At 37.9% G+C, this 27,578-nt stretch overlaps 1 protein-coding gene across 13 annotated transcripts in view; it reads right to left on the bottom strand.

The window, feature by feature from the left end:
- RBFOX1 (RNA binding fox-1 homolog 1) overlaps positions 1 to 27,578 on the bottom strand; it is a 974,878-nt gene that overhangs the window by 235,591 nt on the left and 711,709 nt on the right. For all 13 annotated transcript variants that reach the window (XM_069733980.1, XM_069733986.1, XM_069733978.1 and 10 more), the window contains exons 4-6: positions 20,104 to 20,157; positions 6,300 to 6,392; positions 2,997 to 3,057 (exon numbers count right to left, since the gene is read on the bottom strand). In XM_069733980.1, the coding sequence (XP_069590081.1) occupies positions 2,997 to 3,057; positions 6,300 to 6,392; positions 20,104 to 20,157 (208 nt within the window). The remainder of the gene's footprint in view (positions 1 to 2,996; positions 3,058 to 6,299; positions 6,393 to 20,103; positions 20,158 to 27,578) is intronic.

The raw sequence follows: 27,578 nt of genomic DNA, 5'->3' as shown, positions 1-27,578 counted from the left end.
TCATGCATGAAGCTAATTTTATGTTATCTCTTATATTGGTCAAGGAGATTTTGTTATATTTTTAAACAAGCAAAAAGTTAAAATTTAGAAAAGTGACTCAAAAATAGTTGAAGCTAAACCTTTATACTGTTAATATTCGTTTTAAAGAGAACCTGTCAGCATGATTTTGTATTGTAAACTAAAGACATGGCTATAATGGCAAATGCACAAAACTAGATGAGCTCATCCACCAACGCATTGGTTTTGGAGGGCACTAGTGTGTGTCAATAAAGCTTTTTTCACTTTTGGAGTGGGCACTTTTCATTGCGTTTCTTTTCTTTGTGGCTTACTTTCCTGAATCCCCTCGATTAATGCAAAGTAAATCCAATATAGAGACAAAAAGCTGCAGTCTCCAATAAAATATTGTTAGTTTTATTACACTTTCATTAAAATACCGGGCACAAACAGGACAGTGTTCTGGCGTTGATGCGTTTCGACTTGAACAGTCTTAATCATAATGATATATGCTACGGTTACGTTACATTAAAAATTATATTACGATAATCGTTATGATTAATACTTCAAGTTCAAGTTGAAACTCATCAACACCAAAACTTTGTCCTGTTTGTGACCTGTTTTTAATGAAAGTGTAATAAAACTGTCAAGAATTTATTGTCTTTATAATGGTTGCAATGGTGCTGTAATTCTGAGGACATTGTTACCTTTGGTGAAGATATCCGCTTTGTTGCTCTTCTTTAAGCACCGTTTGAAATTTTCTGCAAATTAGTTGCGGAGCTCAGGGTCCGGATTTTGGTTCGGGTCTTCTCCTCCATGTCTGTGATATTCCAGCCCTCTACCTCCAGTCTATGAAACCTGCCTCCTCTGGTTGAAATCTCGGAAGTGACCTTTTATTTACAGACTGGAGACAGGCGGAGGGGCAGGATAATCATGGACAAGGAAGAGAGGACCTGGTACACAGCTCAGCCTCTGTGTCTTCCAATAGTGATTTAAGAAAAGTGGATCTCTTCACCAAAGATATCAATGTAATCAGTATTACAGCACCATTACAGCCATGTGTTTTATGTTACAAAATTGTGCAAATAGGTTCTATTTAATTATGAATTTTCATTAGGGTGGAAACACATATGCAGTCTTTATTTGCAATGCTTTGTGCACTTTTTCATTATACTTTTTTACAGCATACGTACAAAGTTATACAGTCCTAAACATGGTCAATGATGAACATGCAATGGGCATATGACTAAACCCATCTATTACATAACATTAAATATGCGGAGTTCTGTGCCCAGTGATTTAAAAAAATATTCCTTTTATGGACCCGTCTGGTCACAAGCATCATTTCATGAAAAGTCCATCCTGGCAAGGAGAGCAGTGCTGAACTGCTAAAATAATCTTATTTTATGTAATAACCTATATAAAGTGATAATTCTCCTCATCATTGGTGGTAAATAGTTTAAGCTCTATACCTATCACCAGAATAGGAACGTTGAGTTTTACCAACATTTCAATCAAGTCATCGTATATTTTTTTGTGAAATTCTATAATTAAGAACGTTGTGGCGGTGTGATTGAATCCTGCCACAGAGATGAGAGATTCTAATGATTCTCATATCCTTCAGACAAGTCTGTCAAGTCGTCTAAGGATCTATATCACGTTTCAAGTTTCACTAACGGGTCTTCAATTTGTCCATAAAATGTCTTCTCAGCTCCAGGTCGATGCACACAGCTGAGAAGTTCCTTCATATTTCATTTCCTTCCCACTCCATTTTCTGATGGCTGTGTTAGGCAACTTTTTTTTTCCCGAGACTACGCAGGAAAAGACTTAGTTCATCATGATGAAAATAACGCCAATTAAAATTTACTTTATCTTGTCAGAGAGATATGTGCTGGCTCATAAATGTGTGGGTTAATCATGTGTGAGAAGAGCTAATGTCACTATCCTAGTAAAAGAACCGCCATGGAGCCTGATGTTGTCATTTATGGAGGTAAGTTCGTTGTTGTGGGTGTTAATGGCCATATTTGTCTTCATGCATTAAATGTCAATTATTCTTTGACATTTGCCATTGCAAATGGCTGGTCATTAGAGAAATCATTGCTCTTTTCTACTGCTTATATGCTTATGCTGTTTTAATAATGTCCTATTCCAACAATTGTGCTAAATTTAACTTGATATTTTACATTACTTTGGCATCGTTACTGTGAATTCTGTTTCTTTTTGACGATTTACAAATTAAAATAACTATCGGGAATAATATCACTTAAAAGAAATCAATAAAAAGCACTGAATGGAGATTTGTATTAGAATGTCTAACAATAATATATAATGTATGACAATGTAATTCAAAATGGCAGCCGATTGTTAAATCGTGGCGCTACAAAAGGAAAAAAGAGTAGAAACCAACCACCAGAGCTAAAGACCTAATTCCAAGAAATTAGTGGCACGGATATACGTATTATCAAAATAGTACAATGTCATTCATTATATGTCTTTTATACCCTTCAAACATGTGCACATATAAATATGTTGTTACCATTACAAATAAAGTACTATTTTGATAATACGTATATCCGTGCCACTATTTTCTTGGAATTAGGTCTTTAGCTCTGGTGGTTGGTTTCTACTGTTTATGCGAGTGGTTCGCACTCATCCTATTTGTTTTCACTGGGCACCATTAAATAAATTTCCAACACATATATTTAGATTTGGTATAGAAATTCATTGCCCCCTTCAAGTGTTAACAATTTTTTGCCTAAAAGGAAAAAGAGTCAATTTAACCTAAAATACATTGGGTATGATAAAAACTAATCAAAAAAGTTCTAATTTTTTTATGTGATCTGAAGAAGCTATAACACTGATATTTCAGAATTATAGAACATATTGTTTGTATAAATTATGTAATAATCGTAATGTTCCACAACTAAAAAAAAAGAATATTTTTTGGCAATTTTTTAACAAATAAAACTGCATCTCTAAAATAAATTTAGTGAAAAACTTACCATTTGTGTAAGGATTCAACGTCTTTTTGTTTGTCATAACACGTGCTGTGGCATTATTAACCTAAGCATACATAAAAGTAAATTAGGGTTTGTTCTGCTGGTACAGACCTGATATTTTCATGCATACATTTTATAATGTAAATATTAATTTAATATCATTCTAAGAAATTGTAAAAATCTACACAAATGTCTAGAAAAAAAATCAAATTACGTCTAATTACATTTACTTCAATCATTATAAAAATACAAATCATTTCAATAAAGCAACAGCATATCAATTAAAATTTAATAAAGAGACATTAAAAGCAAATTAAAAGGTTTTGCATAATTTAAAATTCAAGAGCATGCTCATATTCTATGAGAACGCTGAAATGATAAATATTTAAAATAATCAAAGAAGAATGTTATATTAAGCAGCATGCAGTGGAAAGCGTGGGGGGAGGACAAACCAAAACTGTCAAATGTAAGAAATAAATCAAGGTGTGAAAACAAAAATACATGAGAAAATTCCCACAGTTTCTTGGTGATAAAGGTTCCCCTTTTAGTTAACTGAATAATAAACTATTTTTAGTATATGATACCAATTTAGCATTAAAACTACACTCTGTTCCTTATTGGTCCTACCTATATTTAAATATATCCAAAGAGGACAGCTTGCTATGCTAGTTGAATCATTCAATTGTAATATGCATATGATGCATTTGACACCTTACCCTGATGAAGCTCATAAGGGTGAAACATGTTTGGGAAACTCTCTATTTTAATAGCACTTTGTTCCTCTTGTCATTACACGTTACAAAATAGGATACAATACCTATTGTTTAGTTAAAGAAGCACTCCTCCCATCAAAATTTCTTATCCTCTTAATATATTGAAGCCATCATATTATATAACACTGTGTACTTACAATTGCTCATTTTGCTTTTCTACCCAGCTAATTCTTCTGTTTTCCATGATGTCATGTGATTAAAAACAGAGTACCTGAATCCTCCTAAGCTCTTTGTAGAAACCAGAAGTCTGTTTTCCTTGCAAAAGTCATCATTAGAACTACAATTCTACATCATTGAAATGGGAGGAGCGGAGCAGCTGGGTCAAGAGTTGAAGAGGAGGTAGAGCTTGACTACCAGTGACTTTGCAGTGAAGTTGAATTGTAGTTCTAATGATAACTCGTGCAAGGAACAGAGGCTTCCTGTTTCTACATAGAGCTTAAAAGGATTCAACTAATTTGTTTTTAATATGTGATGTCATAGTCCTAATAGAATAATAAACTCGGTAGAAAGGCAAAAATGAGCAATTGTAAGTATACAATGTGATATAATATAATGATTACAATATATTAAGAAGATTAAAACTTTGATGGGTTTGAATCTTTAATTAATGGCAATCTTCTTTTACTCTGCGCTAGTTATACAATGTAAGGCTACTGGAGCAAAGAATAGGTAAATCTATCCATATTTATATTACAATTGAAAAATTCAACTAGCGTAGCAACTTGACCGTTATGGATATATTTAAACATAGGTAAAACCAATAAGGAACAGAGTGCAATTTGAATGTGCACTTTAATTTATGATTTGCATTAGTTATTTGTATCTTTATTTTATTAGTTAACAGTTATGTTTTATTTTGGCTTGTTTATCATTGGATTTTTGTCCGTCAGCTATTGATTTTAAAATATTACTTAATCCTTTCCAACAACATTGAGCAACTTTGATGTGATATCAAGTTAGAAGATTTTAATGATATTTTAATAAATGAAATACTTGGTTCTTTCGGCTAGTTTGATACTGCCACATGCAGCCTCAAAGTTAAAATGTACCTATCACCTACAAACATGCTATTTATCTGCAGACATAGCAGCATCATCATTAAATCAACTTAGGCTGGTTTAATGTAAGGAAAAGTACAGAGAAAAAAATGAAGCTGTATCTTCCCTGCAGCTGCTGACTTATAGCTGTAAGGGCAGTGCAATTCACTCTAACAATCGCCGCTCATGATGCAGTGAGCGCACTGCGATATCGCTCCGGTACACTGATTGATGGCCAACGCTGCAGTGTCATACCAGGCCAACTAATCGAAAGAAGGTCTCGAGATGCTGATGTAATAGGCGCCACTCCCGCTTCCAGGCAATGGTTGCAGACTACCGTCGAAATGTGTAAATCGATTTCCACCAACTCTACTTACACTCTATGTTTAATTAACTCCACTGAAAGAATTTCTGTTTTCTAACTTCAAAAGAAGATCATTACTTATGCCTTAAACTAAATCAATGAAATGTCAAAGGTCGACTTTATATAAACTGTAACTATATGTAGGCTTTTTAAGCCAGAATTTTAGCATCTTTTTTTACCTGAACTAGAGAACCAATCTATTCAGACAGTTAAAAATCCTTTCACAGATATTTTTTTTAAAGTGAACCTGGCAGCACGTTTTTGTTCTGAAATCTGAGAGAACGTTATCTAGATGCTGAGAGCCTGATTCCAATGTTGTGTCACTTACTGTGTGTTTGTGTTTATTTCAATAAATAAGTCTCTTATCAGCAGGAGATTATCACTACAGGACTAGGTGTCTTGTGCCTTCTAGTCAACTGTTCTTTGTGACTCCACCCCTACCAATGATTAGCAGCTATCTTTCAATATACAGTGTCTGCGGAAAGCAGCCAATCAGTTGTGGGGGCGGGGTTATACCGGGCTCCATATTCAGAACACTGCTGGATCTGCCGGTGATTGTACCAAAATAACAGCAAGCAGGTCAGCAAGTGACACATCACTGGAATCAGAGTTTCTGTCCCTAAATCATACTCTTCTCAGATTACATATCAAAAACGTCCTGACTGATTCTTTTTACCATCTAATTTTGTGAATTGACTATATTTTATAGGAAAACAACACTAATTATCAATTACTGTCACTTAATGCTACGCTTTCCTCCCCATCACAAAAGACTTATCTTGTCATAATAGATAACACCAGAAGCTTGTGCAAACTTTTTATTTTTCAGAAAAACAGAATTTTATTGCAACCAAAGGGACCTGTTTTTCTGTTTTTACACCTCTGTAGAAAGTGATAAAAATGAGACAGAGACAACAGAAATGGAAAAGTAAAGTGATTGTGTGTGAACAAACCTCATGGGCAAAAATAAAAACATCTGTCCGTAATGACACAAATAATAAAGAGACGCTGCAAATGAAAACAAAAAATGGAAGAGAGAATATGCAGACACAAAAATGATCAAATTACAGTGAAACAGCAATTCGGTCAAGATATATAATAAAGAGACAGTAAAAATATTTTTAACATGCACCTCTATTTTACGGCCCTCTACCACCGTGCCGTGTAATTTCTCCCTGGCCCTGTCCGCATCAGCACTATTTTCGAAAGTTACGAAACCAAATCCCTGCATGCAGGAGGGAGAAGGGAAGAATAACATGCAGATTAATATTTCAGTTTTCAAAGTTTTATTTGCTTTTCATTCATGTTTTTTTTTCAATTAAAACATCATGTTCTTATTTGTAGCATGCATCTTCAAGGAGTGTAGAGAATCGAATGGTTATTTCGCAATACGTGAAATATTATCTTAATTTCAGCAACAAGTCAAGTATCAGACAAGTAGAGAATAGAGTGGATGTACCTTTTCATGTCACTGTAGATAATTTAATATCTAATAAAAAATAAAATAGCATCATCCAGTAGCTGAGTTTAATACAATTTTTTCTGTAATTGCTACAATTACTTCTTTAGACAGGGCCTGTTACCAGGTCAAAAGTTGCCAGTTTTTACTCTTATTTTGTTCCCACTGCTCACCTGAGAATTGTAGTTTTTCTTATTTATTTTTTATAAACCAGATGGTTACATAGATATGGGTCTTTTCGTTAAATGTTAATTTTTGTGGTCTTTACCAAGGGGGGCAGTGCTCACAGGATCCTCTGGGGCGTGTCTTTAGGCTATTCTGAATTTTAACCCTGTGAGCCATGCTCCTTCGGAAAAAATTAACATGAAATATAAAGGCTTATACCTCTGCAACAGTATGGTTGGGTTTAAAGAAAAAAATAGAAGCAATGGGATTAAAATTAGAGCAAAAATTGGCCTCTTTGAGCATGGTGTCAGTGGAAAAGGCCATTTTACAGGTACAATTTCTGTGTCAATTATTTAGGACAGTGGGAAGTCCTACTTTTGTGTGAAAAACTGTGAATACGCTTGGAAAATGGCCCCAGTTTTTGCTAAGAAATAATAACTATATCAGTAAGAAAAATGATATTTCGTCATCCGCATACAATTTGTTGAAAAACGTTTCTAGGATAGTTTTAACGGAAATGTGTCATGCACTATTATTTTATTTTTTTGACTTAATTGTTCAAAGTTACTTACGCAACATTTTTAATCTTTGGAATTTGTTTTATATTTCTGGAAATATGAAGTAATTACCTTTGTCTGCCAGAAGAGGGAGAAAGTATGTAACTATTGTGCAGACAAACAAATGCCCGTGCCAGAGTGTAGGCACATTTCACATTTGATATGGCTCCAACATAAAAGATAAGATTGACTAGCTTAGCGTCCTTACTCTCCTTTGCTCTTTCTGAGCGGTATAGTATCTATGTATTTGTTCAGCAGTGCACAACATACACATTGTTACGTAAGGCAGCATGCCGTAAAAGTAGTGTGCACATTCAAAATCAAATTTCATGACACATTTCCTTTAAAGTGTCCACTGCTTCTAAATTAATCACCTATCCTTATGAAAAACAATATCAGACCCTCAGGGGTCTGTCACTTGGTGCCCACACCAATCAGCTGGTACCACCTGCTGTGGTGGGCAGAGTTGAGCAGAAAACAACAAATCTATACACTATTTATAATGTAAAAAGTCCAGCGTTTGGTGGCTGAAGCTGAATTCTTCTCGGACAACCTCTTCTCCATTACAATATTCCCCAAGTAGAATGAAAAAACCTTATACTCACCTCCATGCCAGTGCTGTCTCAGGGCTCACATGACATTATGTTACATGAACCCTGCAGCCAATCAATGGCTGCTATAGGGTCGCTTCACTCTCAACTCCTTTAGATGTAACTGACTTCCGGGGAAAGTCAAAGTGCAACAGTAATTCTCACTTCACAACATTACATAAACCCTGGGGTCTATGGGATGGCACAGAAGGTCAGTTCAAGGTGTTTTTATTCTTCATGGGGGGGAATATAGCAACGGAGAAGTGGTTTTCTTAAAGCCTCTTTAAGGATAGGCCATTAATATTAGATTAATGGGGTCAGAACTCAGCTTTCTTCTACTTGGTGGAATGGTGTAAGTGAAAAGGGGTTTGTCTGAGCCTTGGGTAACCTATATCAGGTAGCTTAAGATTTCCAGGTAAAAATAAGCAAATTGTCAAATTTCAGCACTATGTTAATGAAAGTCAATGATACAGTCCTGTAACAAATGTTGCATTATTTTAATAAAATATATAACCAAATAAATTAGCAATTCATATGCATTCATATAATGTATAGCATAAGTATAACATAGCATCGTCTAGTATAGTATAGATCACAGTCTAGTGGCCTAAGTTTTCTAGACCTTAATTATGAAAGCAAGGACAGAAAAAGGTTAAGAGGTGGCAAAAACAAGATGCATTTTATTATTCAAAAATATCAGAGAGCAAAATTGCCATGGCAGCTGCTACAATTTATTTATCCAAATATTTTTTTTTGTTTTTTTTAATTTACCTTGCAACATTTGTCAATGAAAATGTATTTTTACCCTTTGATCTATTACCTGTAATATTGAGACATTTTAGCAGTTACAAATACAAATGGCACACATTTATTGCTCTCCCCTAAGTAATAAACATGTCATAAGAAGTTGCATTTGGGGGCTATAGTTACTTTAATTGTGGCAAACAATTTACATAAATAATCTATTTACAAGTCAAAAGAAAGATCACAATAACATTTTCTATTGCTAAATTTCCCTCTATAGATCCCTTTATAGAGATGAGTTTGGGTTTTAAATCAATATATTATGAAAACAAATTAAACAAGCATTTTAAAAGGTTACCAAAATACCATGTGGATAAATGGACTTGACAGAACCATTTAGAAGCACTGTGAAAATTCAGACTTTGATAGAACAATCACTTAGTGGAGAAACAAGTAGAAATATAATAGCCATGGCTAATTTAGACAATTAAACATGGCGAACAATTCTTGTCAAGTATTGTTAGTGATTTAGGACACGTAAACAATTTGAGGCTACACACAGCAGAAAAAAAGAGAAATGGAAAAATGTCAAGGCGTGTTATTAATTTGGTACAAGTCATAAACTATGTCATATTTTGTAAAAGTCCTTCTGATGTGTGTGTTTGTAAATCCTAGTAATAGCCATGAAACAGCAGAGTCTCGAACTTCATTACTAAGAATTCTCTGTTGTACCGTTCCTCTGTTATTGTAGCTGCAAAATTTTGGTAAATTGACAACTGAGGTTGTGTTCCTACTGGCAGATGCCCAGTCCCGCAGCCAGGTCAGTAATATGTGACCACTGATGTCATCCTCTACTCTTATTTTTATTAGCCCGCCGGGTGTGACATCATCATTACAGTATGATTCACATACGATGCCGCACCAGCCCGGATAATCAAAAGGTGAGTTGAGTACTACAGCCGGTAAATGATGATATACAGGCATCCTGGCTTGTGGACAGGAGTTCTTCAAATTGATTCTCCCATCTCTAGTCTCTACACAGTCTGACCCTATCCTATAAGTGCTGATGGTGTCAGACTGTGTAAGAACAAACCCCTCTCATAAGGAAAATTATAACACTCAGATTTTTTTTAAATCTACAAACATTCTGCTGACACTTGGTAAGGTTTTTAATATTAGACAGGGTAGGACCGTCCCAATCAGAGTAACCTTGTCGATGGTGGGATGGCTTTTATGCTATTTTTTTTTATCAAAAACATTATTACTAAGAACCCTGTGTTATTTAGATGCACTTTTGCTTTTTACTTATTTAGTTACAGCAGGATTTTTGCTCATATTGTTCCTTGAAGGTTTGGTTTGTAATAAACCAAACAAAAAGGAACAATTTAAAGACCTCAACACAACTAATATAACAAGCGGTTTCTCTAAATTCAACCCAAATTGCCACATTTACTAAATACTGCAGTCTCAGAATTACTCAATCCATTTGGGTCACAAGTGTTTGCCCCGTATGCCTCAAAAATACCATTTTAATTGCTCCCATGCTGTATGTAAATGAGGATGGTCTGGTCAGATCGATGTCATCGTTACAGCATCTGTGCCTCCACTCTGCTCCTAATGATCCTCCCCAGGCTCTGATTGATGTGGATGATGGCCCGAGCAGGCGCACTTTCACCAGATCCGCCGGAGCTGGAAAGACATCTGTCTGCGTATGCACAGTGATGTCTGCACAGGCTGGCAATGCCACTGTGCAGGCAGGAGATCCACATCAATCATAGCCAAAGTTCAACGATTAGCAGCACAGAGGAGGGACCGATATCACAGAAATAGTGCCTATTGGACCATCCTCATTTAAATACTAATAAAGTAATTCAAATGGGATTTTTAAGAATATATAGGAGGAGTCAAGACACAATATATATGTTCGTGGAATGTAGTACAGGAACAGATATAGGTGGTGGCATTTGTTGTGAGATTTAAAAACTGTCAACAAGTTGCCTTTAAGTACACGGTTAAGCACCTTTGACCAGTATGACCTGCTGTAAACATGATGTATAACCAGACACCAGCCTCTGGCAGTTTTCCTAAGGAAATATAGTCCATTGCTTGTGTGCAAAGGCCTAATATTCTTGGATTTGCAAGCTAATGATACAACATGTTAGTAGAAGAATTCATAAAAGAATGCACAAACAAGTAAAAGAGTATAAAAAGATACAAAGGTTTCTAAAGATAAAGTTGAAAAACATAATTCTCAAGTTCAAAGTTAAAACAACAATGGCTATCATTACAAGGACGTGTCAAAGTCGCCTGACCTGAACCCCATAGAACATCTTTGATGGGATTTGTGAAAGGCAGTTGCAACATACAAACCCAAGAATGTCAGTGAACTGGAGGCCATTGCTTGTTAGGAAGGGGCTAAAATTCAGCAATGCATCAAATTTGCAGCAGATCATAATAGTCAAAGGGCTCTCTACTAAATACTAAAAATGATCATCATGAAGGGGTGAATAATTCTGTTTTACAGTAATAATTAAAAGCTGTATTTCCATTAAATTTGAAGAAACCACTTATTAATTTGTACTGATTGGATTATTGCAAACAGAAGAAAGTTTGTAAACATGTTTAAGAAATTTACTGTGCAATGGGGGTGGTGTAACTTTGATTACAACTATAAATATTCAGGAAAGGTAACAAAGGATATTGGTACATTGCAAAGTTATGAGAACAACCGCAAAACAATGATTTCATTTCGAATGTAAGTATTTATTAAACCAGACATGTCCATTTTTTGACACATTTTTTCAGTTGAAAAGGTAATTAGAAACATAATTTTAAAAATTGATGTGTTATTGTTAAAAGCTATTTTATCCTTTATGGTAACCATTTCAAAAACTGTAAAATAATAGGGTGTAGGCTTTTCAGGCGATAAAACATCAAAATTCCATTGCTTCTGATTCTCCCTCATAAAAAAAGAGAATGGTAGAATTGTTGCACGCCTAAACCTAATATTATTGAATTTATTTGAAGCTAGACAATATTTTTGTGTAGTAACTCATACTGATTAATGTAAAACATTCACAGAGATATAGACAGAAAGATAGATTGATATCAGATAGATAGATAAATAGTTAGATACTTAGATAGATAGATAGATAAATAGATGATAGATAGATAATAGAATAGATAGATAGATAATAGATAGATAAATAGATATATCTATGGATAAATAATAGACAGATAGATAATGGATAGATAGATACAGTATATGCTATGTAAGATAGATTATGTAAAACAACAAGAATTTAAAGAAAAACACCCTCTTATGCTGACCTGATTCATAAACCATGAATTGCTCCTTCATAGCTTTGTTCCAGTTAAATAATTAATTATTAAAGAATTAAAGATACTTCCTTGCTGGAGATGAGCAAATCGATGTAATGTGAATTAAATTTCAGTCAAATTTTATGAAATTCCAGGTTTTGTTAATGATTTAATTATCTTTTTTACATGAAGGGTGGAATACTTGCTTTTTAAAAAATACAAAAGTAAATTACCCAAAATCCAGTCATTTAATTGGTCTACTTCTCTAAGTGGTGTTCGTGACACAACAAGTTTTTTTTTTTTTTTTGCCCATCTGTTTACTAACTTTGACCTCATACACACCACACCGTTCCAGGTGCAGGCTTTTAAAGAAGTCATTCTTTGGGAAAGAGGTGGAGTTTTGTTAAAAAAATAAATAAGATCATCAAATATGTAACTTTTCATGTCTGTTTCTACACAGCTGTAGTCGTAGTCTAAAACCATACATGTTACACCTGTGCTGAGGTCTACTGCCACATTATTTTGCTTTCTATGTGTGTATCTTGCTATTATTTATTGTTACTTTTTTGAGTAAGGTTGAATAATTGAGATTGGAAAGGCTGTCAAACATTAATTATAGTGATGCACAAACTGTAGACAGTCCTAGGAGACCTCAGAATGTCACACACATCTTTTCCGGGCAGTTGGAGGTTTTATAGTATTGCAATTCATGACAAATTGTGTTGTTGCAAATAGAATTTTGTGGAAAAAATGTACTGAACCTGGAAAATTTGAATTGAAAAAAGATCTGATCAACTTTATTGCTGACAATTATTGTAAACTTAACAAATTGGTACAATTCATTTATATATCCTTAAAGATACCAATTTAAAGGTGCTTTTCCCTAAATGGCAGGTTATCACCTAACTTATGATGTCTGGGTGTCCCACCTCTGACCCACCATCAATCATTAGATCATGGTGCAGAATCCCCGTTCCTCTTAAATGTAATCTACTTATAGATTGTACCAACATTTTAATACTCTCCATGTCCCTCATTTTTCCTATCAATCACTGAAATGTGGGCCTTGAGGCCACGTTCCTACTAGCTGAGGTTAGGATTGAATAGAGCAGCAATACCACACAGTGCTTAGTTATGTTCATTCTTGTCAACTTGCTGATTTAGAGATTACTAGACCAAAGGAATTGTTAGAGACTTTTATCAAATATTCTATAGAAAGGTTATAAATAGTGTTGAGCGATACCGTCCGATACTTGAAAGTATCGGTATCGGATAGTATCGGCCGATACCCGAAAAATATCGGATATCGCCGATACCGATATCCGATACCAATACAAGTCAATGGGACATCAAGTATCGGAAGGTATTCTCATGGTTCCCAGGGTCTGAAGGAGAGGAAACTCTCCTTCAGGCCCTGGGATCCATAGGGATGTGGAAAATAAAGAATTAAAATAAAAAATATTGATATGCTCACCTCTCCGGCGGCCCCTGGACTTCACACTGCTAACCGGGAGGCTTCTTTGTTTAAAAAGCGTGCCTTTCGGACCTGTGAATGACGTCCCGGCTTCTGATTGGTCGCGTGCCGCCCATGTGACCGGCACGCGACCAATCAGAGGCCGCGACGTCATTCGCAGGTCCTCAATTCCTATAATTAGCAGTTTTGTGAATGAGAATGACGTCGCGGCTTCTGATTGGCCGCGTGCCGGTCACATGGGCGGCACGCAACCAATCAGAAGCCGGGACGTCATTCACCGGTCTGAAAGGCGCGCTTTTTAAACAAAGAAGCCTCCCGGATAGCAGCGTGAAGTCCAGGGGCCGCCGGAGAGGTGAGCATATCAATATTTTTTATTTTAATTCTTTATTTTCCACATCCCTATTGATTCGATACCGATACCCGATATCACAAAAATATCGGATCTCGGTATCGGAATTCCGATACCGCAAATATCGGCCGATACCCGATACTTGCGGTATCGGAATGCTCAACACTAGTTATAAACACTATTAATGGAAAGCCTCCAAAAAGGTTCATTCTGGTAGATTGATAGATGTTCTTTGCTGCACAGTTACACAGAATTGATAAGGAGATGCCATCAATAAAAATGAGTGACTTGCAAAGAGTATATTTCCACTTCTAGTGGAGGCCGATTGAAGCTTTGTGAAACAACTAGAGATTAGCAGATCTGGCAAAATTTCTACTCACCAAATCTATTTAGAGATAATTTATTATTCACAAATTGAACTTCCCTAAATATGTTCTGGGGCTTGGCGTGAGATCAACCCTCACCTCCTCTGCTCACTCTTTCCTCACCACCTCTGGTCACCAATGAAACCCAAGCATTTTCACATTAGGCCAGGACTCATGCAGGAATGTCCAGGGCATAATCGCAATCAGAAGTCTAAAAATGAGCATCACAAGATCAACTTGCACTTCATGACGTCTTGCTGTTGACATGGCCTTACAAAGTGCATGCATTGAGGTGTCCTTGACTTAACCATGACCAAAAGTCTTATCCCAGAGGGTGCAATCTAAGGTCACGGAGCATGTTGCTTTAGGCCACAATGTCCTGGGCATAGTCACAGTCAGAAGTCCAAGCATAGCATAAAGAATGTTTGACTCCGATCTCTCCTTCACCTCCCATATACAATCTCTTGCCCGCTCGTGCCGCTTACACCTAAAGAACATCTCTAGAATCCGCCCTTTTCTCACCATGGAGACAGCTAAAACCCTCACGGTCGCCCTGATCCACTCCCGCCTGGACTACTGTAACGCTCTATTAATTGGCCTCCCCCTCACTCGACTTTCCCCTCTCCAGTCCATCCTTAATGCAGCAGCCAGGTTCGTCCATCTGGCTAATCGTTACTCGGACGCGTCCGCTCTTCGCCAGTCGTTACACTGGCTGCCCATTCATTACAGGATACAATTCAAAGTACTTGTTCTCACCCACAAAGCTCTCCACAGTGCGGCACCCCCTTACATCTCCTCCCTCATTTCTGTCTATCAGCCTAACAGACCACTGCGCTCTGCAAATGACTTTCGGCTAACCTCTGCACTAATCCGTACCTCCCACTCCCGACTCCAAGACTTCTCCCGTACTGCGCCAATCCTGTGGAATGCTCTATCCCAAGATATTAGGACCATCCATAATTTGCATAGTTTTAGGCGCTCGCTCAAAACACATTTGTTCAGAGCGGCCTATCACGTTCACTAATCAAAGTTATGTTATGTTTGTGTGTGTGTAGCCCATTCACTATCCCCATCTATCCCCCACCCCCTGAAGATGGCTGGACCATGATTGTAAATACATCATTGTAAATACACACCTGTACTTTGCATCTCCCCCACCTCATTGTAGATTGTAAGCTCTCACGAGCAGGGTCGTCTTATTTTGCTTTAATTATTGTATTGTTAACGTTGTTACTTATGACTTTTGTGTTTGAAACTGTTAAACTGTAAAGCGCTGCGGAATATGTTGGCGCTATATAAATAAAGATTATTATTATTATTATTAAGAATCTTAGGGTTTCAGCGCGCAGCAGCGATAAGAAGAGGTGCCAAGGATAGTATGGGGGAGAGTTAGTAGTGAGATGGCCAGAGAGAGGTGGGAGGTGAGGTGAGTGTTATTTTTTTTATTTGTTTTTTAACTTTTTCAGACCATCTATCCTACAGAAAATTGGCTGCAAGCCTTCCACCATTTTGGTGAAATTGGGTAAAGCACATTGACAAAAATCTGCATTCTGGAACATGGATTTTTCTAACATTCGAGTAGATTTCAATTCTACTCGAATAAATTTGCCCAACTCTATCAACTTCTTTAAATTTATGGAAAAAAATAAGAGAGCTATCCTCTGTGTATACCATTGTCAACCAGTGTTTCTAAGTATAGCGTGCATTCAAAGGCAGAGTGGCAATACAAATCAATTGATGTTTTTCAACCACAATGTCTTAGTCGTAACACACACGTTACATCTCAGTTGTAATAGTTTAACTAGATATGCCAGCCACTTCTTTTTGTGAACATTACTTGCCTGGCTAGGCTGATGGGCTGGCTTGTATCAAAGTACATGCAGTTATAGAAAGCTGAAATGATGAGCTAACATCTGTTCTCTATTTGCAGTCATCTTTTGCAATCTATTAGAGATGAGGTTGTAAGGGGCAACATCTTTCATTGAGGAGAGGGACATGCCAAGCCAGTGTAAGGAGACTTATATGCCATGCAATGTTCCTCTGGGAAATTATATATGCAAAGAGGAGAATTACTTTGAATTGAAATGCCTGAAGAAGGAGCCACTGTGCTCTGAAAGCTTGCAAACATATTATTTTCTGGTTAGCCAATAAAGGTATCACTCCTAGAATATCTCTGTCATCATTGGGCAGAAAAATATTAACATCGATTTGAATTGAATCGAATTTCTTGGAAAAATCCATGCGATTTGGTAACTTAGAATTTTGGCACATCTGCTTATCTCTACTATCTATTATTAATATCACTGGATATCTATTACATAGTAGCCTGTCATAGAAAGGACCACCCAAAATGACATTTATAACTTGCCTTCTTAGAGTAGTACCCCCTATGCAAATAAAAGTCCGACTGATTTTTATTGGATACAAGGACCAGTGCATATTTCCGTTCCTTGAGTCTCTTCTGGGTAGACAACAACCACAGATGTACCAATCACTGTATACCAATAGTTAATAAGATTGTTTAAAGAAATATATATATATATGTGTATATAATTTGTGCCAGTGACTAGCGTTCTGTGGAGAAAGAGTGTGGAAACCACAAGTGAACCAGAAGAGGACAACCACAGCCAATATAGAGTTACCCAAGAAAGGCTACCAGGCAGAGTTAAGATACAAAGAATTCCTTTATTATATCTTATTGGCAAAAAAATATAAAGATAATAAAATTCAAAATATAACAATTGTGCGCACAATCAGGACAATAATAACAGATAATTAAAACAATGTGGGAGATGGTACAGGCTGACCCAATTTATATAAAACAATCAAACATCAGGTACATATAACACCCAGAAGAAAATTATATAAAATATGTATGACACAGATTTATATTAGAGATATGTGTCATACATATTCTATATAATTTTCTTCTGGGTGTTATATGTACCTGATGTTTGATTGTTTTATATAAATTGGGTCAGCCTGTACCATCTCCCACATTGTTTTAATTATCTGTTATTATTGTCCTCATTGTGCGCACAATTGTTATATTTTGAATTTTATTATCTTTATATTTTTTTGCCAATAAGATATAATAAAGGCATTCTTTGTATCTTAACTCTGCCTGGTAGCCTTTCTTGGGTAACTCTATATTGGCTGTGGTTGTCCTCTTTTGAGTCTCTTCTGCACAACTATGGGAAAATAATTTGCTCAAAATAGCTAGAGTATAACATTTATCAGTAACAAAAATATATACAAATCACATTATGTATTCAAAGGCTTGGAGTAAAGAGATTCTTTTTCTTGATAGAAAAACCCTGCACCAGAGTAAATTGGAGCAATACACAGGGTAATTGCTTGAGAGCATATTAGATTATATTACCAACTTCCACTTCAATAACAGGAAAATACCTATTCCAGCAAATGTTTTTTTCTTTACGTTTTTTTTTTTTACAAACATGAACTCATTTTCTGTGATGAGAAATGTAATTATCACTAGGGGATAAGGGAAAAAATGTAAAACCCTTGATCATCTCTATAAAGTAAGCAGTAATTCTATTTTAAGCTCACAGTCCATAACCTCTTATCTACTAATACTGCATACTTTACACACTAAATAAAATTCAAAAAAATGCATAACAATTGCAGAGAGTAAAATAGAGGGAGGTTTAATTCATGATTTATGTAATCCAAAAGTTCAACTACATATACTGTTATTGACAGTGTTAAACTAAGACCATTTTCGCATTATAAAATTGTTTACAACCATACCGAATGTCAATACTGTCTGAATCGTACAATTGGGTCTCATACGCTGGTATGTGCTATGGGCCCATATTGTGCTGCTATGGCCATGTGGTGACTCTTTAAGTCAGTATCGGAAAACATGAATTATCTTGACACAAGGTTTGGGTTATCAGCAAAACCAGAGGTGTCCATCCGTAGACAGAACGTTTTCAACATTGTTGCATATGATTATGTGTCATGTCCCGAGGCTCTATATGCGGCTGGAAGGGAAATAAAACCATAGCATGGTCCAGGACCAAGTTTTCAATCATGTCACAAAAGGATGTTCCCTTTAAAGGAAACCTGACAGCAGGATGGATATCTATTATCAAATTACATGACAATATTTGTCTATTAATGATGCTTTCAGGCAACCTCATCGTTTGGACAAAGTATTATTGATTTTACAATTCTCCCCTTTCAAAGTTCTTTCCCTGTCTATTATAATGAATAGGACTAGTCCAAAAGGTGTGTGCTATGGCTGGACCAATCTCCTGATGGCATAGCCAGAGAGGCAAGACTGAGATCTATGATCTGCCCTTACACTTTCCTTCAAGAATTCTAAATCCTGAGGATGGTCATGAACACAGAAACTTCAGTCATGTACATTTGACTTATACCTACATGCCAGAGGCTTGCGATCACAATGCGCTCTCCAGAAGTCATGGTGATCACAAGCATAGAGAGAATTTAGAATTGTCCATTTGACAGACTTCTGAGGCACATTTCTGACATGTAGACATAAGTCCATTGCATATGCCAGAGATTGCTAAGTTCATGAGATCAGAGAGCTTAGTCCAACCTCAGTGGGCATGCCCTATTGGGAGACTAGGCAGAAATGGTCCATATCTAGTGCCCACCTTTGGATTAGTATTATTCATTATAATATGTATAGAAAGAACTTTGAAAAGGTAAGACTTGCGATATACTGTGAACTTTGCCCAAACAATTAAGTTGACTGAAATATCCACTAAAAGCCAAATGCAGCCATAGAAATAGTTTTATAGATGTTTATCCTGCGGTCGGTTTCCTTTCATGGATCCACTCCCTTTCTCCGGATCAAACAAAACATTCATGGTTCTTATATCTTACTTGCCAACTCTATTGGAACATTTGTGTTACTCCCTCAAAAAGGGAGATATCCTGACTCCATGTGTCACTTAAGTTCATGAGAGACTCACATAAACAAGGGTTTCCAGTATGTTTCCTGTGCCTGATAGCAGTATACACCATCAGTAGATAGAGTTCCAGGATTTAAATGTTGTTTTAAGGTGGCATGGAATGAGGAGTCGAGAGGTGTGACCTTAAAAGGGGGACATGACTGCAGAGAACATTTCCAACATTTCCAGCTCAGAAGTTTCATAGCTTCAAGTTTGAAGGTAGACATAAGTCTATCGAGTTCAACGTATAACCTGACATGTTGGGCCAGAGGAAGGCAAAACAAAGAGTCAGATCCTAATTATCCCATATTAGGTTAAAAAAATCCATCTTGACTCCACATACGGCAATCAGACTAGTTCCCTTGACCAACGTCCCATCACAAAATCTAGTGCCCATGACCTGTATTGGATTTGAGTGAGAAAAAAATATGGATATTTCTGCTCTGCTGATGAGTAGATTGAAGAGCCAAACTCAGGCTTTTGTAAATGTGGATTTTAATGTACGCATATTGAAGTCCACACACTTCTTCTTCGGAGCGGTAACTGAAACCTAAGACTGAAAGCCCTATGCGGCTGGGAAGAATAAAGTTAATTTCCTCCAGGCAGCGGGCTTTTAGGGTTGACATTGGGCAGCTTCAGAACACTATTACCTTGCAGATTAACCCCATATTTGCAGGTTAGTAGCATTTTTTGCATGATGGGTTGCCTTTAAGCTTGATTCTACGGGGTTGGACATAGACTCAGAGAGATACAATACCTACAGTATAGGTATAGCACTGCATAGCCAATTTTCTTCCTTCTGTAAGGGAGTACTTCACAATATAAAGGGACATCTATCTGAGATTTGTATGTTATAAAAACACATAACAGTTCAATATAAGATTATAGATATATAGTTTGATAGGTAGATAGATAAATAGATAGATAGAGATAGATTGATAAGGTAGATAGATCGATCAAGCTTACCTTTGATCCCCGCTCATTAAAAATTATTTCAACATCTAAGATTTTACCAAATTGCTGCAAGAAAAAAAATAGTAATTAAAATTATAATATAAATAGATAAATTCTAAAGATAAACGTTTTCACAAGAGCAACGACTATTAGTGTGAAAAATTATTGTGATGCCAACTTTTAATCTATATAGAACTACTACACATCCACATTTCATAAACGGTGTTCGAAACGGAGGTCATATTATCAGGCAGCTTTAATATGCATTGTGTTAGTCAATTAATTTATAATAAATAAACACAAAAAGCAAGGGATTGATTCTGAAGTCAGCTCTGAATGTGGGTGGCTTCTGCTAGACCTTTGGATCATCTATTGTCTTCTTCTATTAGATTACTGCCGTTATGCCATGCTGATGCACCCTAGTCCTTACAACATGATGGCTGTTTTATTGCTTTATTGCAAGTGCAGAAGAATGGGCACTGCATATCCAGATCTGCTGATTGTGCTTTCTACTTTTTCCTGCCCACCAATAGCTTCCTGTCTTTGATTGATGGTCACTCTTCTCTCAGTGATCTTTCTCTTCTGTCCATACACTGTCATTGCCCAGGTTAATTTTATGAGAAGAAGGGGGCATGCACAGTAAGATCCAAATGGTGTTACAAGATCAATGGACCGGCTACTACCACATCATCAGGAGGTTCGTGTACATGCGCTGCTCCTTCTCAGGAGACAACTCTAGTCAATGATGGCACCTGTGCAGAATCTTGGTTAGAGAAAGGCAGGTCACTGGGAGAAAAGTGAGCAGACCTGGAAGAGCAATGCCTGTCTCGCTGTTAAAACTTCAGTGATGGCTCTATGCAATGATGTCAACTTAGGCTCTATGCACATGGTCAAACTAAGTGCACAGGGCCTGTACAGCAACACAAGGAACCCCGATCTCCGTGTACTATGGAGCTGTAGGCATTCCGTTTGTCACCAAATCATGAAATCTCATAAAGCCATAACAAACAGCGCTAGCATGAAAGAGACTGTATAATATTTTCATACAACATTTTTGCTAAGATGTGAAGATTGAGCCATGTCTGGATTTAATTATAAGGACTTGTACACGTGGCTATATTTTTGGACTAAGTAGGATCTGAGTTGGATCTGACAAAACATCGTGCTTGGACCAATGTTAGTCTCTACGACCATGCACATGTTGGATTTTCTTTTTTTGGACCAAGCCGGTTCAAGGAAAAAAAATGATGCATGCCCGAGTTTGATCCAATATTTAGATCATACTTGGCCATGCAGGTCAATGAGTCCATGGAGGCCATCGGACTGCAATCGGGGGACATTTAGTCCATAGAATAACAGAACGAGGAAGATAGAGATTTTTTTTCTCCAACTTCTCCTCATCCAAAAGAATTGGATTAAACTTTGCTCACTCTCTGATTAGAGTTTGATGAGAGTGAGATTTGCATAATCAACCGTATTCTCTCGTATCAGAAAATACATGGCCATCTGCACCTGCCCTAAAACTGATATACAGAGGCTTATACAATATCTAAGAGAGTGTGTTTCTGCTCTCACATTGGGCGCATTTCCCAAAAATTGATTTCTTAACTTATTTCTCCACACACTCTGCAGTATGCATATAAGAAAAGCAAGAGTGAAATGTTGACAGTTTGATAAAAATATTAGAATGCAAAATCTGTAATCCGTTATTGTTATTCTGACTGCAACAAAATAGCTTGTACTTTTACATCCCTTGGTAAATGACCTTATTACCAAAAGACATTATTTAGTCATCAGTGCAGTAAGTTTAGATGTGTTCCTTTTCAACAAACTAATTATTGTGCTATCATTAGTCTAAATGGGCCTGAGTTCTCAGCAGGAGGGGATTACAAATTATTTTTCACAGGAATAGGTAAGTTAAAGATAGGTGAGTGAGCAAGTAACAAACTATGGATCAGATGATGTTCTTCTTTACTTTAAATTAGATAATGATGTGTGCACATATATACAGAATACTTACCGTATGTATTCCGACTATTAAAGAAGTTGTCTTTCTAATTACCTTCTTTACTAATGCTGTATTCTTATACAATGTGATTTTCTGGATTTTATTTTTGATACTCGATCTCTCAATATTAAAATTAACCTAACCATGAAAATAATAGACTGTTCATGTCTTTGTCAGTGGGCAAACTTACAAAATCAACAAGGGATCAAATACTTATTTCCCCCACTGTATATAAATGTTTGGTCCTTTCAATGCTCTAAAGGTACCTTCACACATAACGATTTCGTTAACTATACCGTTGCAACGTCACGTTTTTTGTGATGTAGCAATGTTCCCGCTAACTATCTTGTTATGTGTGACAAAGACCAACGATCAGGCCCCTGCTGGGAGATTGTTGGTCGTTGGGGAATGATCAGGACCTTTTTTTGGTCGCTGATCACCCGCTGTCATCGCTGGATCGGCGTGTGTGATGCCGATCCAGCGATGTGTTCACTTGTAACCAGGGTAAACATCGGGTTACTAAGTGCAGGGCCACGCTTCGTAACCCGATATTTACCCTGGTTACCATTGTAAAAGTAAAAAAAACACTACATACTCACATTCTGATGTCTGTCACGTCCCCCGCCGTCAGCTTCCCTGCACTGACTGTCAGCGTCGGCCGTAAAGCAGAGCACAGCAGTGACGTCACCGCTGTGCTCTGCTTTACGGCCGACGCTGACACAGTCAGTGCGGTAAGCTGACGGCGGGGGACGTGACAGACATCGGAATGTGAGTATGTAGTGTTTTTTTTTTTTTTACTTTTACAATGGTAACCAGGGTAAATATCGGGTTACTAAGCGTGGCCCTGCACTTAGTAACCCGATGTTTACCCTGGTTACCCGGGGACTTCGGCATCGTTGAAGACAGTTTCAATGATGCTAAAGTCGTTCCCCTGATCATTGGTCGCTGGAGAGAGCTGTCTGTGTGACAGCTCCCCAGCGCCCACACATCGACTTACCAACGATCATGGCCAGGTCGTATCGCTGGTCGTGATCGTTGGTAAGTCGTTTAGTGTAACGGTACCTTTAGACCCTTATTTGTCCTTTAGTCATGTCATTGTTTTAACTAAGTTATAAATTGCTGTTTTTGCTTAGCACATATTAAAAAGTTGGTTATGCTTTTCAATACTTTTCCGGCAAATGTAATGCCAACATTGACTGTGAGCCTACTTTTCTTCCTTTTATCAGTGCTGTAAAGGAAAGCAGAAGAATTATGTATCAGAAAATCATGGAGAAACTAGATGTAATGTCTGATTCTCAGTATCTTCTGTAGCTACTCTTTAGGGCTTGTTCACTCCATCGCATAAGCTTGACGAGTGCTATCTTATTTTTTATTGGATACCACTAGGACCAATGATATTTAATGGGCAGTGCTGATGACTGATTTTTGTGAGACAAAATTTGAATACAGTACAGAGCCACAGTAAATCATCTGATTTTTAGGAACACATTACAGTTCTGAAGCATAGGAAACTGTAAATGGTCCTATAAATGATTAATAGCTATAAAAAATGTATTTTATACGGGCAGCACATTAACAAAAAGTGAGAAAAAATCCTTCCACTTTTCTGGATGAAAATTGGACTAATTTTTTATACGCTTGTGTGATACCGGCCTCTCCATTATTATAGCTTTAGCTCTTTTTGGGGGGAATTAACCCCTTAATCCCATATGACGTACTATCCCGTCCAGGTGACCTGGGACTTAATTCCCATGGACGGGATAGTACGTCATATGCGATCGGCCGCGCTCACGGGGGGAGCGCGGCCGATCGCGGCCGGGTGTCAGCTGCCTATCGCAGCTGACATCCGGCACTATGTGCCAGGAGCGGTCACGGACCGCTCCCGGCACATTAACCCCCGGCACACCGCGATCAAAGATGATCGCGGTGTGCCGGCGGTGCAGGGAAGCATCGCGCAGGGAGGGGGCTCCCTGCGGGCTTCCCTGAGACGATCGGTACACGGTGATGTGCTCACCGTGTACCGAGCGTCTTCTCCCTGCAGTCCCCGGATCCAAAATGGCCGCCGGGCTGCATCCGGGTCCTGCAGGGAGCACTTCCGGGTCAGGATCAGGCTGCAGCTGCAGCTCTAATCCTGCCCGGCTGTATGTCAGATCACCGATCTGATAGAGTGCTGTGCACACTGTCAGATCGGTGATCTGTGATGTCCCCCCCTGGGACAAAGTGAAAAAGTAAAAAAAAAAATTTCCACACTTGTAAAAAAAAAAATAAAAAAAAAATTCCTAAATAAAGCAGAAAAAAAAAAATATTATTCCCATAAATACATTTCTTTACATAAAAAAAAAACAAAAAAACAATAAAAGTACACATATTTAGTATCGCCGCGTCCGTAACGACCCGACCTATAAAACTGGCCCACTAGTTAACCCCTTCAGTGAACACCGTAAGAAAAAAAAAAAAAAAACGAGCCAAAAAACAGCGCTTTATTATCATAACGCTGAACAAAGAGTGGAATAACACGCGATCAAAAAGACGGATATAAATAACCATGTTACCTCTGAAAACGTCATCTTGTCCCGCAAAAAACGAGCCGCCATATAGCATCATAACCAAAAAAATAAAAAAGTTATAGTCCTCTGAATAAAGCGATGCCAAAATAATTATTTTTTCTATAAAATAGCTTTTATCGTATAAAAGCGCCAAAACATAAAAAAAATGATATAAATGAGGTGTCGCTGTAATCGTACTGACCCGAAGAATAAAACTGCTTCATCAATTTTACCAAACGCGGAACGGTATAAACGCCTCCCCCAAAAGAAATTCATGAATAGCTGGTTTTTGGTCATTCTGCCTCACAAAAAAATCGGAATAAAAAGCGATCAAAAACTGTCACGTGTCCGAAAATGTAACCGATAAAAACGTCAACTCGTCCCGCAAAAAACAAGACCTCACATGACTCTGTGGACCAAAATATGGAAAAATTATAGGTCTCAAAATGTGGAGACGCAAAAACTTTTTTGCTATAAAAAGCGTCTTTTAGTGTGTGACGGCTGCCAATCATAAAAATCCGCTAAAAAACTCGCTATAAAAGTAAATCAAACCCCCCTTCATCACCCCCTTAGTTAGGCTAGGTTCACATTGCGTTAATGGGTTAACGCTAACGGACAGCGTTGCACGGTGAAAATGTCACAATTAACGCCGTGCAACGGGTCCGTTAGCACAACCATTGACAGCAATGTGATTTTCAGGTGTAGCGCATCGCTAGAGCGTGCCATTTTTGGCTCGCGCTAGCAAGGTGCCATTCTTTTGTGGCGCGCCTCAGACGCTGCTTGCAGCGTCCGCGGCGCGCCCGAGGTCCGATCCCCGATCTTCCAGAGCGGGGACGTTAACGCGACCACTAAACACGACACCTAAAAAGACATTGTGTTAGCGCAATCCGCTAGTGCTAAACGGATTTCCCTAACGCAATGTGAACCTAGCTTTAGGGAAAAATAATAAAATTAAAAAAAATGTATTTATTTCCATTTTCCGGTTAGGGTTAGGGTTAGGGTTAGGGTTAGGGTTGGGGCTAGGGTTAGGGTTTGGATTACATTTACGGTTGGGATTAGGGTTGGGATTAGAATTAGGGGTGTGTCTGGGTTAGGTGTGTGGTTAGGGTTACAGTTGGGATTAGGGTTAGGGGTGCGTTTGGATTAGGGTTTCATTTATAATTGGGGGGTTTCCACTGTTTAGACACATCAGGGGCTCTCCAAACGCGACATGGCGTCCGATCTCAATTCCAGCCAATTCTGCATTGAAAAAGTAAAACAGTGCTCCTTCACTTCCGAGCTCTCCCGTGTGCCCAAACAGGGGTTTACCCCAACATATGGGGTATCAGCGTACTCGAGACAAATTGGACAACAACTTTTTGGGTCCAAGTTCTCTTGTTATCCTTGGGAAAATAAAAATTTGGGGGGCTAAAAATCATTTTTGTGGGAAAAAAAGGATTTTTATTTTCACGGCTCTGCGTTGTAAACTGTAGTGAAACACTTGGGGGTTCAAAGTTTTCACAACACATCTAGATAAGTTCCATGGGAGGTCTAGTTTCCAATATGGGGTCACTTGTGGGTGGTTTCTACTGTTTGGGTACATCAGGGGCTCTGCAAATGCAACGTGACGCCTGCAGACCAATCCATCTAAGTCTGCATTCCAAATGGCGCTCCTTCCCTTCCGAGCTCTGCCATGAGCCCAAACAGTGGTTCCCCCCCACATATGGGGTATCAGCGTACTCAGGACAAATTGAACAACAACTTTTGGGGTCCAATTTATTCTGTTACCCTTGTAAAAATACAAAGCTGGGGGCTAAAAAATCATTTTTGTGAAAAAAAAAAGAATTTTTATTTTCACGGGTCTGCGTTATAAACTGTAGTGAAACACTTAGGGGTTCAAAGTTCTCACAACACATCTAGATAAGTTCCATGGGAGGTCTAGTTTCTAATATGGGGTCACTTGTGGGGGGTTTGTACTGTTTGGGTACATCAGGGGCTCTGCAAATGCAACGTGACTCCTGCAGACCAATCCATCTAAGTCTGCATTCCAAATGGCGCTCCTTCCCTTCCGAGCTCTGCCATGCGCCCAAACAGTGGTTCCCCCCCACATATGGGGTATCAGCGTACTCAGGACAAATTGGACAACAACTTTTGGGGTCCAATTTATTATGTTACCCTTGTGAAAATACAAAACTGGGGGCTAAAAAATTTTTGCGAAAAAAAAATAAATTTATTTTAACGGCTCTGCGTTATAAACTGTAGTGAAACACTTGGGGGTTCAAAGCTCTCAAAACACATCTAGATAAGTTCCTTAGAGGGTCTAGTTTCCAAAATGGTGTCACTTGTGGGGGTTTTTAATGTTTAGGCACATCAGGGGCTCTCCAAACCAACATGGCGTCCCATCTTAATTCCAGTCAATTTTGCATTGAAAAGTCAAATGGCGCTCCTTCCCTTCCGAGCTCTGCTATGCACCCAAAAAGTGGTTTACCCCCACATATGGGGTATCGTCGCACTCAGGACAAATTGCACAACAACTTTTGTGGTCTAATTTCTTCTCTTACCCTTGGGAAAATAAAAAATTGGGGGCGAAAAGATCATTTTTGTGAAAAAATAAGATTTTTTATTTTTACGGCTCTGCATTATAAACTTCTGTGAAGCACTTGTTGGGTCAAAGTGCTCACCACACATCTAGATAAGTTCCTTAAGGGGTCTACTTTTCAAAATGGTGTCACTTGTGAGGGGTTCCAATGTTTAGGCACATCAGGGGCTCTCCAAACGCAACATGGCGTCCCATCTCAATTCCAGTCAATTTTGCATTGAAAAGTCAAATGGCGCTCCTTTCCTTCCGAGCTCTGCCATGCGCCCAAACAGTGGTTTACCCCCACATATGGGGTATCGTCGCACTCAGGACAAATTGCACAACAACTTTTGTGGTCTAATTTCTTCTCTTACCC

The sequence above is a fragment of the Ranitomeya imitator genome, chromosome 7 (assembly GCF_032444005.1).
Source record: "Ranitomeya imitator isolate aRanImi1 chromosome 7, aRanImi1.pri, whole genome shotgun sequence".
In the NCBI taxonomy this organism is placed as follows: Eukaryota; Metazoa; Chordata; class Amphibia; order Anura; family Dendrobatidae; genus Ranitomeya; species Ranitomeya imitator.
The sequence above is the reverse complement of the archived record's forward strand: the minus strand, read 5'-3'. Positions and strand labels throughout refer to the sequence as shown.